The 13,962-nt window shown below is 34.1% G+C and overlaps 1 protein-coding gene across 1 annotated transcript; it reads right to left on the bottom strand.

The window, feature by feature from the left end:
- Window positions 1-253: 253 nt before the first annotated feature.
- Window positions 254-3,199, bottom strand: LOC131157995 (probable galactinol--sucrose galactosyltransferase 6). The gene is made up of 4 exons (XM_058112518.1): window positions 3,103-3,199; window positions 1,579-2,909; window positions 1,250-1,459; window positions 254-1,137 (listed from the first exon to the last, which is right to left on the bottom strand). Exons 2-4 carry the CDS (start codon window positions 2,868-2,870, stop codon window positions 354-356), a joined length of 2,286 nt encoding a protein of 761 aa, XP_057968501.1. The 5' UTR covers window positions 2,871-2,909; window positions 3,103-3,199; the 3' UTR covers window positions 254-353.
- Between the last annotated feature and the right edge of the window lie 10,763 nt (window positions 3,200-13,962).

Below are 13,962 nucleotides of genomic sequence, written 5' to 3' on the forward strand. Positions count from 1 at the left end.
GAGTCATTAACATTTCCAAGACTTATTACGCAAGTCATTACGGATCTCCATGCTCCAACTTGAGGGGGAGTATTAGAGAAATATACACTTTTCATTTAAGAGAAATATACACTTTTCATTTTTAAATTCTCTCTCATATATATATATATATATATATATATATATATATATATATATTGTAATCCAAATTATTCTTCTCCCAATTCTTAACATTATTCATTACAGACAACAACAAATATACTCTTTCATGAAATGTCATCAAATGGTATCATCCCGTGAATGGATTTCAAATGGTTTTATTCCCATGCATGGATTTAGCCGCCATGAAATCATGATCTCATTATGGCCGTCGCTTACAATTCAAGCTCAATAACATGAACCTTTTGACCGTTCTCGGGCATACGGGTCAAGTTCAGAGACACCAATCCCGAAGATGAATCGTACGCGAAATCCGCCGACGCCGAGCCCACCGTGCACCGCCGCGGCTTCGCCGATGAGTACGCTCCAAAGCGGCCGCAACCCTTAACCTCCAACCGAGCCACGGCAGGAGCCACCGTCTCCGCTGCCCCATTTTCGAGTTTGGACAATTTGGCTCCATCCTTAACTTGGTATTTGAGGCCTTCAATGGCTCCACCCGCATTGAACATGTCGATGAGGCCCAGCGGGGCAAACTTGAGACCCGACCCTAATGTCTTTACGGGAGAAACCGTGAAGACTTCGTGCTCTAGGACCTTGAGGGAGACTGAGAAGGTGGCATTGTGGGGGAGAGCCACGAGATTGCCGGTGGAGAGTCGGTAGATGGCGCAGTCGCCGTTCCAATGCTCTTCGGCGGCGGCCTCGGCGATGAGATGGACGTCTCGGCCTCTAATGCTGGGGTTTATGGCTTCGGGTCGGGTCGTGTGGAACATGGTCCTTTTCTCGGTGGAGCTCCATGCTGCACCTTGGCAGTTGTAGACGCCCAGAACCCCCGTGTACTTGTTCATGTTCCATATCTTCATCAAACTCACACCGTCTCGCGACGGATCCGTGAAGAGACAATCTCGCGTAGGTCTTCCGGGTAAACGGGCACGAAGCACCGACCCGTCAGGCAAAACCAGTTTCTTCAAGAGCTCGAAGTTGTGCTTGCCGGGGGCATCACTGTCCAAACGGAGCAAATTTGTTTTTATATTTTGCATTTTAAAATATAAAATTATATCCAAAACAAAATGCATCGTTAGATTTGGTAAAATGAAGGGTGAGGATTTGCTACCTGACGTAAACGGGCCCACCGCTGATGGCCCTGGCCGACGCGTGATATTCAGCCGCCGGATGAATCGAATGGAACATGTCCCAATCAGGCTGCATGATCTCCCCCAGGAAGATGCTATTGTATGCAACCGCGGCTATGTGTATGGTGTGTGATACGGGATCACGTGGGAAGAAATCATCCGATGCGCGAACGACAGCCGTCTGTTTCGAGCTAATAAAACAACATTCCATAAATCAAGCCGCACTAGATCATACCACTTTAGAAATTAGGACCAAAAATATTGTTGATAAGTGGTTCTATTAAAAGGAAAATGGGAGGAAGCAACGAACCAGTACAGCGCATCAGTATGGTGGCTCATGCAGTCGATGCACCCGATGTCCGGAAAATTCTTAGCCACGGAGGCATCGAGGGCCTGGTGGAATTGTCTGGTGAGCTCGACCCTACCGCCTAACCCTGCACCCAGCGTCTCCAAAATGCACTGCACGTCCACCTTCACCCCATCCACACCCGCAGACTTCAAGTATCCGTGAAGCTCGTGGTAGAACCGGGACACCTCTTTCGGATCCACCAGACCCATACCTTGACGGGCTATCATGTGGGCCTTCCAAAGCGGGTAGTTCTCCACCACCCCCTCCGACGCCACCGCAGTCCTCATCACCGACCCGTATTTTCCGGGTCGGACCCCGCCCCAGTAACCCGTGATCGCGTGCCACACGTACACGTACTTCAACCCGTACTTCTCCTTCGCGAGGCTCACGATGCTTTTAATTCCCACCGTCGGGTCCTCTTTCTTCTGGAACTTCGAGTTCTCCTTGATCCCGCTTAACCGGAGTATTGGGTCCTGGTCGTAGTCTTCCCGGTTGGCGCCGTCGTCGGCCTTCACGGACTGCCAGCCGTCGTCGATGATCACGAACTTCGGTGGAGTCCCGCCGGCGATGAGGCTCTCGAGGCCGGCTGCGACGCCTTCCTGAGTCACGTTCTCGTAGAACGCGTCCCACGTGCACCACCCGAAGTAGTCGACGAATCCGGGGATTTTCTTCTCTTGGAGTTGCCGGAAAGTCTTCAGGTGAGATTTGATGGTTCCGATGGCGTCGGCGATGGTCGTGAAGGGATCGACGTCGGCGGCGACGAACAGCGAGTGCGAAAATGACGAAGCTTTGGTATCCGCGTCGCCGGATTCCAAGCAGAGCTCGAGCTCGTCGCGAGCGTTGCCTTGGAGAGAGGCTCGGAAAGCCCCTTCGATCAGAGGGAGGAAAACGGCGTAGAGTACCTGATTGGATTCTTCTCCACCGTCCGACTCGAGCTGGGACCCGTCCTTGATCTCCAATAGAAGGAATTGAGTTTCCACAGGGATTTCTCGCCCTTGATCTCCCATCTTCTGAGCCATCCAGAACAAAACGAACCTAAAGCACGACAGGAACCGGACGTCTCGGAGAGTCCCCAAGGACACAACGTGCCTACTGTTACTCTTCTCGAACACCGCACCCAAGAAGGCGCCCTCTGCCGGGGCGGAAGTCGGCGCTGATGTTCCGATCACATTCTCCGGAACTCCGTCGAGAATCGTCCGATCTTTTATCACAAGCTTCCGATCAACAATTCCAACTTTCGGCGTGATCGTCATCTCTTCTTCCCCCAAGCTTCTGCAACTCTTATCGCTTTTCTGCAAAATTAAAACATGCGAAATTCACATCAATTTCAAAATGCAAATTTGTTGATACACTAAGTATAACTCCTCGTGAATTGCAAATACAGTTCACTCTGAATGCGAGAACTGAGCAAAATCCGAAGTATAAACAGATGAATCGATCCATGTTAGTCCAAGAAAAAAAATCAAAAACACTAGAATAATTAACCAGATTGAAGATGAACAAGCTGAATCAACTGAATTCCAGAAACGACGCAATTAATCTCTGAGTGCGAGCAGAATCGCGAACATGATGAGCTAATGATGATGTGATGTGAATGCGTAGGCTTTTAAAGTGACAGATCCGTAACTATTATTGGAAATCGTAAACTTTCTAAAATTACCTTCTGACTTTTTAAGCAAAATTAATTGATAAAGTGATAGAATCATCCATGGCTGTTAGTTTTAAAAGGCAACTCATGATTCTTTCAAAGCTAGAATTTCGAAAATGCAACCAAGAACAATCTGTTTAGTGAAAAGCTCCCTTAAATAATTAAATATATCTATAATTGCACAGAATATATCTATTCTTCTCATTTCTTACTATGAGCGGAACCTTATCCATTTTATGATGGAAGGTAGTTAACTCAAATTTATAATTGTAAAATACAAACTAGTTGACTTTTGAGATGAAAGGTGTTTTTGTTTTTTGGATTTATATAATGTTTACGAAATTTGACTTATAGATAAGATTAAATTAATCGCCTTTCGAACGATTATTAACTCACAATTTTATATTAAGAATCAAACCCCAAAAATCTAAACATAAAAGTTTCAAATTTAAATTGTGAGTATGTTTCTAATCAAAACATTGTTATAAGATTGAGAAGGACTCGTATTTAAATGTTATTTTTTTATTTTAAAATATTATATGACTAAAATATTAATATGCTCCTAAATCATGTTATATTTTTTTTTTAAGATAAAACATGATTTATGTATTTATTTATTCCACTGAGAAATTGTGACTAAAGGATAGCGTGTAGGAATTTTGCCACGTGTGCGGTTAAAATTGTTTTGCTGAAAAAATCTGCGGACAGGTGTGGATAGCTGATTGGGTAGAGATGAATGATGTGACCTATAGGAGGAACTTTATTTTGTTGACTATTCTGATTGATCATCACCGCCCTTGATCGTGGTACACGTAATCATGGCTTTCAACTACAGCTTATCTATAGACAGCTAGATTTCTTCACTAATACTATAAAGAAAATTTGCCTTTACTATATTTTTTAAAAAATATCAAATTTATTTTTATAACTAACGATAATTATTTTAAAATACACTTTTAATTATCCACAACTATTCTAAAATATTTTTATGATAATGTCAAATTGGTCCTTATAACTAATTATTTTTTATTTTATTTATAATTTTTAAAAAAATTAAAAAAAAAAAAAAAGATAGTTATGTAATATAAGAATGTTGTTTTCTAGAATGAATCTCTGGTATCGAATTTCATATCAACTTACGATGTTTCAGTAACTAGGGAAACTAGTAAGGAATACTTTGATATATGATTGAACATTCAAGTAAATAATTAAAATATCACGGAAGGTCGATACGGCAATAACGTTCTTGTTATTATTATTTTAAAAAAAATATCATTATATGAGTAATTTTAAGAACTTAATTTATTGCCCACTAATAATTTTATTGACTTTTTCTTGATTGTTCTAATTAGAAGTAGACATAAAATGCAAATCCAAATAAAAAGAATATAAATACGTAAGCACAACATTATTTATCCATTATTCAAGATAATAACGTTTAGAGATTACTTGCAATAAAGTAGATTGATAATCTGACAAGATTAATCTTAGGTTCGTCAAAAGCTTGGGTTATAGGACTTTTCATAACGTTTCTTGCTACAAGAGGAAAACATTATTTGAAGAAAAAAAAAAAAAAAAAAAACTTGAAAGAAATGTTATCTTGAGAAAGGAGATGATTATGCGGAAATAGTCAAAGTGAATAAGGTTAAGGGAAGATTAAGGGAATCCTTAATTGGATGATGGATTGAAGAGCATGTCGTTGACTACTCTCTGCAAATAGTTCACTAACCCGATTTTAATTATTATTTTATCCATAAAAGAGTTTGATATACATGAGTGAACACTAATTAGGTCTAACAGTTTAAATCTATTAAGAGATCATTTAAAATTATTTTATACAAAAATAGTTTATTTATAAAAAGTACTGAATTTAATAAGTACTAATGATAAATGTTGAACTAAAAAAGTGTTAAAAAGTATAAGTGGTGTTTTGTTGTATTTAATATAAGTGTTATTTGGATACGTACTTTTATTATTAGTATTTTAAATTAAAAATATAATATTTTTAATTTATAATTTTATTAATAATTATTTAATTATTTATAATTAGAATTTAATATTTTATATTAACTAAAAGAATATAATATTATTATTTATTAATTAACAATCATCTTGTTATTAATGTATATTTATAACATATGATTATCACATTTATGTTAAAAACTGTATTAATTGCTGTAAATGAAATAAAAAGAGAATTATAGAAAAATTAAAATAAAGAAATTTGAAGTTTTAGAAATTCAATGGTCTAATTCTTCAGGAACTAGTTGTTGCTAATTATTTATTTTTATCTCAATTTTGATTATAAAACATGTCCTTATATAGGCAAAAATTATATTGACATCTCAAATGTTAATTACATAATAAATCATTATGTGGGTGTACCAAAAGTTATAATCTATTCTCAAGATAGTCATCCACATGTATAATATACACGTTTTACAATACTTCCCCTTTGATGACTGTTGGCTTAACATGACTTACTAATCTTATTTCGATGATAACAAATCAAAGGTTATTTAACATGTTTTGTTGTGAGTAAAAACACTTTAGGAAACAGGTGTTTCAAGCTTAAATTCAAGTATAAGCAAAGCTCATTGCAAGACTTCATGTGAAAGGAATATGAATGTAAGGACCCGAACCCGAGTGGGTTCCTACATATAAATTTTTCAGCAGACGCAAATAAATCTAAATTATTTTTATTACTAGAGCACTAATTAGATTTATTACAAATATATGTCTTAACTATTAAAATGTAAATTTCTAAAATTCTAAAATATATAAACATATTCTAAATTGTATTATGTTAAAAAAAAAATTATTCTACTCTACTCATTCTATTCCCGCTCATGCACTTGTTACGCTAGATTTCTGGTATACCTTTCAAAATGATCTGAAATGTAAAATAATGATTGAGGTGAGACGACGCTCAATAAGTAAATAAGATTATCATTAGTATGTGGCTAAAATGAGCTTTCATAATATTTTAATTTGGTAAAATAATATTTAATACTATAACTTCAAAACTACTTTAAAAAATAAATGAAAATTTAAAATTTTCCATATAAAACTTTTGCTATCATCTATAATAGTAAAATTTTATAATCATATATTATAAATGTTAAACTGAACTTTTTAACTTTTAAAACTACAACTATAATACTCAATCATGTATATATATACTTTTTCTTATTAAATCATTATCTAAGCATAAAAATGTTTCCGTTCACATAAACATATACTTTTCTTTTAATTCATTAATAGCTCTATATAAGTAATTAAATATGTATATACACTTACTGTAAAAATCACTCTTAGGCCTGTTAATCGTAAGTCATGTTTACCCCCATGACTGGGTTATGCGGTCCGAAGACTAGACTTAACTGGCTTGCCGGCCAAACTAAATCAACGTATATCATCATTGAGTGAAATTTTTCCTACTAAACCCTGGTCCGATCCAGGTGTGCACTCAGGAGAAATCCACTACCATATAAAATCACTCTGCAAATAGCGTAGGTGCACTTTGATCAATTTAAATTTCAAGCTGCGATACCGAGCATTTGTAATTTTCTGTATCGCCTGTGTCATAAGGGGTTTTGAAAATATTTTATTATAAAATTTATAAAATTATAATAATATCATGAAAATATCATTTTTACTCATATTTTCGTAACGTAAAAATCAATTTATATCATTTTTACTCATATTTTCGTGAAATATGCAATATAAAAATAAACTCATGCCACGCAATTTTCGTGTTAAAAATATTTTCTTGAGTAAAAAATTAATGCTCTAAAATACCCGAGGAATTTAGAATATTTCTTGACTAAAAAATAAACGCAAGTATATTAAAATAAAACTGGTATAATTAAACATGCGTAAAAATAAATTTGAGAGAATTTTATGAAAATAACTAGCATAATCAAAATTTACTTACAAATAAACTTGGGTAAATATTTTAAATTAAAATCTAATATAATCGAATTTACTTAAAAATAAATTCAGATATGAATTTTAATAAAAGTCTAACATAATCAAATTTACTTACCTTTTACTTAACATTGTGCTACGATCACAACGAATATTTTTAAAAAAATGATATCGAAAAGAGTGAGTGAGTGAGAATTTTAATTATAACAAAAATTCTCCCTCCACCACTAATTCTTTCACTCACTAATCTTTCTCTTCTTTTGGAAATTTTTGTGAAAAATGAATGTTGAGAGCTTCCTATTTATAGGAAAATTTTGGAAAAAAAAATTGAATTTGTAAAAGTATGGAGAGAGAGGTGAAATTATAATTTTTTTTAAATTAAGGAATGGGCATGGACATGTTAGGTATGAGTTAGGTATGGGATGGGAATGGAGGTCATGTGAGAGAAATGGAAGTGCTTACCGACACTTCCGTTTAATTAATTTTTATTTAATTACTTAATTAATTTATTTTTTTATTTTTTTATTTTTTTAAATCATTATTATTATCATTGTTATTATTTTTAAGTTATGTTTGAGTTTTCTTTTTTTAAAAAAAATTAAATTTGAATTTCGAAACTCATGTGGGTCTCATATGATCTCGTAGGCCCCACACAATTTCGAGACTCAAGTAGGTCCTACGTAACTCTAATAGTCTTCACACGATTTTATGAATCTTACATAGTTTTGGGACTTATGTGGACCCCACACCACTTCGGGACTCTTGTGGGCCCCACATAGGAGACATATTATTATTATTATTATTATTATTATTTTACCATGTATTTCTACAAATTATGTCTGTCAAAATACTATTTTATGTATATGTACTTATTTAACTGTAGAAACAGTGTCTATCCTATTTATCTTATGAAATTCCATTTTGACCAAACCAACCTCCAGGGAGCGACTGAGCCACAATGGTCTTTGAGCATTCGCTAAAATAAGGTATTTTTAGGCATCAAAAATAAAATCATAGATTCTACAGAAAAAAACACTTTTGTATTGATATTAACTTAATGATCTTTTTATTATTATTATTATTATTATTATTATTATTATTATTATTATTATTATGTTTTAATCGTATATATATTTTTGAGTCATCACATTCTCCCATCCTTATAAAAATTACGTCCTCGAAATTTAGTAATTTAAAATAAGTACTGTATAACTGGTTGCGCTATTTGAAAGAGTAAATTGATGAACGATTTAGTTAAATCTTGGAATAGATTGAGGGTCAATTTGGTGAAATATTTTATTTTGAGAACTAGAGTGTGAATCGTCGGTCTAATAGGGGTTGAAATGGAAAAAAAATTCATAAGATGTGGAAAAGGATAATTATATATATATATATATATATATTATACATATCCTATAAATTAAAAATATATATATGAAACAAAATGAAACGAAATCTGACCCTTAAAGTCTTAGCTCAACGTCAACATCTATCGAAGTGTTAGTGATATCACTGCTAACTGTCTGGGTAATTTCTTGGCGGAATTGACCTTTTATAATATCATCGGCTTGGGTCGGAAAAATGAAGAGAATGTCTGTTTGTTCGGCAAGGGAGGAAGAACTGCCCTCTTCCCCTTGTGGCGTTTGGTGGGGATGCTCATAACGAGCCATCGGTGGCCCGTACATGAGTCTCAACGCGTATTGGATCTCTTGGCAATGGTGTAATAGGCCCGCATTATCTGAAACCCTTAGTGTGGTGATTACGATGCTACCATTGTAAAGGGTATGGCTCATTGGTGTGATGTTAGTTGTAAATTTCTTAGACGGAATATTGTCGATAGGAATGAGGGTACAAGTGGTTAGGAAAATGGCAAGGGCACTGCTCGGGGCGATAGTGGCAGAGGAGATAAGATGGATAATTGGTGGGGCGGTAGTTGAAATAGTGTCTTCTTTAATTGATCCCCGCTTATGCCTACGGTTCTCAAACCAAAAGCATACATTTCTCGACTCGATTGGACCATACCGTCAAAGTCGTGCTGCAAACAAGATAGCCTGCTCCACATAAGAGAGTTCCCCTTGACTACTGCGGAAGGCCTCTTCTAAAATCTCTAGTAGTGTCTTACTAGGTGTCCATCTTTGTATTGGCGATCTAGTGCTGCTCTCGGCAACTCGGGGAGTTGGGTGATTTGGCAACATTTTTGAGTAATGAGACAACCAAGAGAAAAGTTGGGAAAAACTAATCTCTGCAAACCGAAATGTGGTTGTTTAAGATGGTAGAAAGTTGTGATGCTTAGAGTTCGAGAAGGGCAGACCATTTTTATAGGGGAATGGCCGTGTGTTGTGGAAATCGCGAGAGAGCGACGTGTGCCACAAGAATCAAAAGAGGGCGACGCGTGTCACGGATATCGAGCGACGCATTTTGCAAAAATCGAGGGAGAGCGACGTGTGCCGCAAAAATTGAGAGAGAGCGATGCGTGTCACCGATATAAAGCGACGCGTTTTGCAAAAATCAATGAAGAACGACGTGTGTCACGAAAATGAAGAGAGAGCGACGCGTGCCTCGAGTGACATGTTTTTCAAAAAATTGAAGGAGAGTGATATGTGTCTCAGAAATCAAGAGAGAGTGACGTGTGCTACAGAAATCGAGCGAGCGACACATATTGCAAAATTTGCGGACTCAAGGTTCTGTTTATGTTTTTACATCTTTATAAATACTTTAACTATAATTAATTTCATACTAAAGTCACCACTTGGGTGGGTGGCCTAGTGGTAAGGAACCGGTTGTGCATCCACATGATTGCGGGTTTGAGTCTCCACTATGTCCAAGTGGTTTCATGCCCTGACCTTACTTCAGAGGTAAGTGAGCTATAACCGATGATTTTCACCCATGAGGCTATTTTTTTTTTTTTTACTATATAAAGTTTTTATAGTCAAATTTAAGTTGCATTAACTTTTATAAATTTATACAAAATAAAAATTAAACATTCAGTCAAAATTTGTACTCTTAAATCAAACTTAGATACTTAATAGGAATTGAATATGCAATGAATATATATATATATATATATATATATATATATATATATATTCATATTTAACTTGCACATGCTAAAGGATCTTTTTTTGAATTTAAATACAATATAGTAACATTTAAATTATATTTAATTCCTTATAAACTAATAAAAAATTAAAATTAAAGATTTTTCCAAAATATATATTCCTAAATTAAGCTTGAATGTATTGACAAGAACTGAATGTGTAATGTAAAAATACATATTCATATTCAACTTGTACATGCAAAAGAATTTTGGGTAAATTCAGATTTCATAATAGATCGTTTGTTCATATCTATTTGTATGTGCAGCGCCTCTAAACTTAATAGGGTCTAATGTGTTGTTTCTTATTTTTTAGTAAAAATAATAAAAACTAAAATAAATAAATCTCGGATATTATTATATTTATATATATATATATGAAAATTTTAAATTATTGATGCATATGATCTAGAGAATTTAGGATTGTTACCTGTCCTTATGAGCCTTCACGTTAATCTCATTTTATACAATGCTACTATCTTTAGAATTCATTCTTAAACAATGGTCAAATGTTATTTTAAAATCATAAATCTATTATTAACGTATAATAATATAACCAAAAAAAAAAAATCTTAAACTACCCAATCCTACAAAAATCATGTTTTATGCCTAAGTTCTGGTAAAATCTATATGCTAGAGTATGCAGAACCTATATCCTATTCTCTAATACCAATTGTAAGGACCTGAACCCGAATGGGTTCCTACATATAAATTTTTCAGCGGATGCTAATAAATCTAAATTATTTTTATTACCAGAGTACTAATTAGATTTATTACAAATATATTCCTCAACTATTAAAATATAAATTTCTAAAATTCTAAAATACACAAACATATTTTAAATTGTATTATGCTAAAAAAATTTTATTTTACTCTGTTCTTTCTATTCCCGCTCATGCACTTGTTATGCCAAATTTCTGGTATACTCTTCAAAATGATCTAAAATATAAAATAATGATTGGGGTGAGACGACACTCAGTAAGTAAATAAAATTATTATTAGTGTGGCCAAAATGAGCTTTCAAAATATTTTAATTTAGTAAAATAATATTTAATACTATAACTTCAAAACTGCTTTAAAAAATAAATGTAAATTTAAAAGTTTCTATATAAAACTTTTGCTATCATCTATAATAGAAAAATTTTATAATAATATATTATAACTGTTAAACTAAACTATTTAACTTTAAAACTATAACTATAATACTCAATCATGTATATATATTTCCTTATTAAATCATTATCTAGGCACAAAAATGCTCCCGTTCACATAAACATATATTTTTCCTTTAATTCATTAATAGCTTTGTATACTTAATTAAATATGTATATACACTTGCTATAATAATCACCCTTAGGCTTGTTAATCGTAAGTCATGTTTACCCTCATGACTGAGTTGTGCGGACCGAAACTGGACTTAGTTGGCTAACTGGCCAAACTAAATCAACGTACATCATCATTGAGTGAGATTTTCCCTATTAAACCCTGATCTAACTCAGATGTGCACTCACGAGAAATCCACTATTATATAAAACCACTCTACAAACAGCGTGAGTGCACTCTGATCCGTTTAAACTTTAAATTGTAGTACTGAACATTTGTAATTTTTTGTATCGTCTGTGCCATAAGAGATTTTGAAAATATCTTATTATAGAATTTATAAAATTATAATAATATCATGAAAATATCATTTTTACTTATATTTTTGCAACGTAAAAATCAACTCATATAATTTTTACTAATATTTTCATGAAATATGCAATGTAAAAATAAACTCATTTTACAATTTTCATGTTAAAAATATTTTCTTAAATAAAAATTAATGTTGTAAAATACCCGAGGGGTTTAGAATATTTCTTGACTCAAAAATAAGCGCAAGTATATTAAAAATAAAACTGGTATAATTAAACATGCGTAAAAATAAATTTGAGAGAATTTTATGAAAATAACTAACATAATCAAAATTTACTTACAAATAAATTCGGGTAAAAATTTAAAATAAAAATTTTACACAATCAAATTTACTTAAAAATAAATTTGGGTATGGATTTTAATAAAAGTATAACATAATCAAATTTACTTACCTCTTACTTAACCTTATGCTACGATCACAACGAATATCTTTAAAAAAATGAGATCGAAATGAGTGGGTGAGTGAGAATTTTAATTATAGCAAAAGTTTTCCCTCCACCACTAATTCTTTCTCACTAATCCTTCTCTTCCTTTGAAAATTTGTGTGAAAAATGAATGTTGAGAGTTTCCTATTTTTAGAAACATTTGGAAAATTAAATTTGTAAAAGTGTGGGAAGAGGGGTGAAATTATAATTTTTTTTAAAATTCAGGAATGGGCATGGATGAGTTAGGTATGGGATGAGGATGAAGGTCATGTGGGAGAGAAATGAAAGTGCTTGCCGACACTCCCATTCAAATAATTTTTTTATTTTTAAATTTTTTTAAATCATTATTATTATCGTTATTATTTTTAAGTTATGTTTGAGTTTTTTTTTTTTTTTTAAGAATTAAGTTCGAATTTAGAAAACTCACGTGGGCCCCACACAACTTCGAGACCTAAGTGGGTCCTACGTAACTCCAATAGTCCTCACATGGTTTTATGAGCCCTACATAGTTTCGGGATTCATGTGAACCTCACACGACTTCGGGACTCATGTGGGCCCCACACAGTCTTGTGGGCCCCATATAGGATACCTGTATTATTATTATTATTATTATTAATTTACCATGTATTTCTACAAATTATATCTATCAAAACACTATTTTATGTATATGTACTTATTTAAGTGTACAAATCGTGTCTATCCTGTTCATCCTATGAAATTCCATTTTGACCAGGCCGACCTCCAGGGAGCAACTGAGCGGCAATAGTCTCTGAGCACTCGTTAAGATAGAGTCTTTCTTAGGCATCAAATATGGAATCAAAGATCTTATAGAAAAAAAACACTTCTGTATTGATATTAACTTAATGACCATTTAACACAATCTGGGTAATCGTGGACAAGTTGACTAAATCTGCTCACTTTGTACCGATGAAGGTTAGCTACTCTTTGAGTAGGCTAGAAGATCTATACGTGCAGGAGATAGTTAGAATGCACATGGTACCAGTGTCCATTGTTTCAGATCGAGACCCGAGATTCACTTCTCGATTCTGGAAGAGCTTGTAGGAGGCATTGGGAACGAAACTTAAATTCAGTACAGCGTTCCACCCCTAGACAGATGGACAGTTAAAGAGGACGATACAGATCTTGGGAGATATGTTACGGGCTTGTATATTAGACTTTTGTGGTAGTTGAATTCAGTTTCTACCATTGGTGGAGTTTGCCTATAACAATAGCTTCTAGGCTAGTATCGGGATGACACCGTTCGAGGCATTATATGGTTGGAGTTATAGGTCTCCTCTGTATTGGGATAAGATGGGTGAACGGCAAGTATTGGAGCCCGAACTCTTGCAACAGACTTCTGAGAAGGTTGGTTTGATCAGGGATAGGATTAAATCAGCTCAAAGTCGGCAGAAGAGTTACATAGATGTTCGCTGCTGTGAGTTGGAATTTGATGTAAGGGGTAAGATATTCCTAAGAGTCGCTTCGATGAAAGGGGTGATGAGATTTAGGAAGAAGGGCAAGCTGAGCCTGAGGTATATCGGACCATTCGAGGTACT

The sequence above is a fragment of the Malania oleifera genome, chromosome 6 (genome assembly GCF_029873635.1).
Source record: "Malania oleifera isolate guangnan ecotype guangnan chromosome 6, ASM2987363v1, whole genome shotgun sequence".
In the NCBI taxonomy this organism is placed as follows: domain Eukaryota; kingdom Viridiplantae; phylum Streptophyta; class Magnoliopsida; order Santalales; family Ximeniaceae; genus Malania; species Malania oleifera.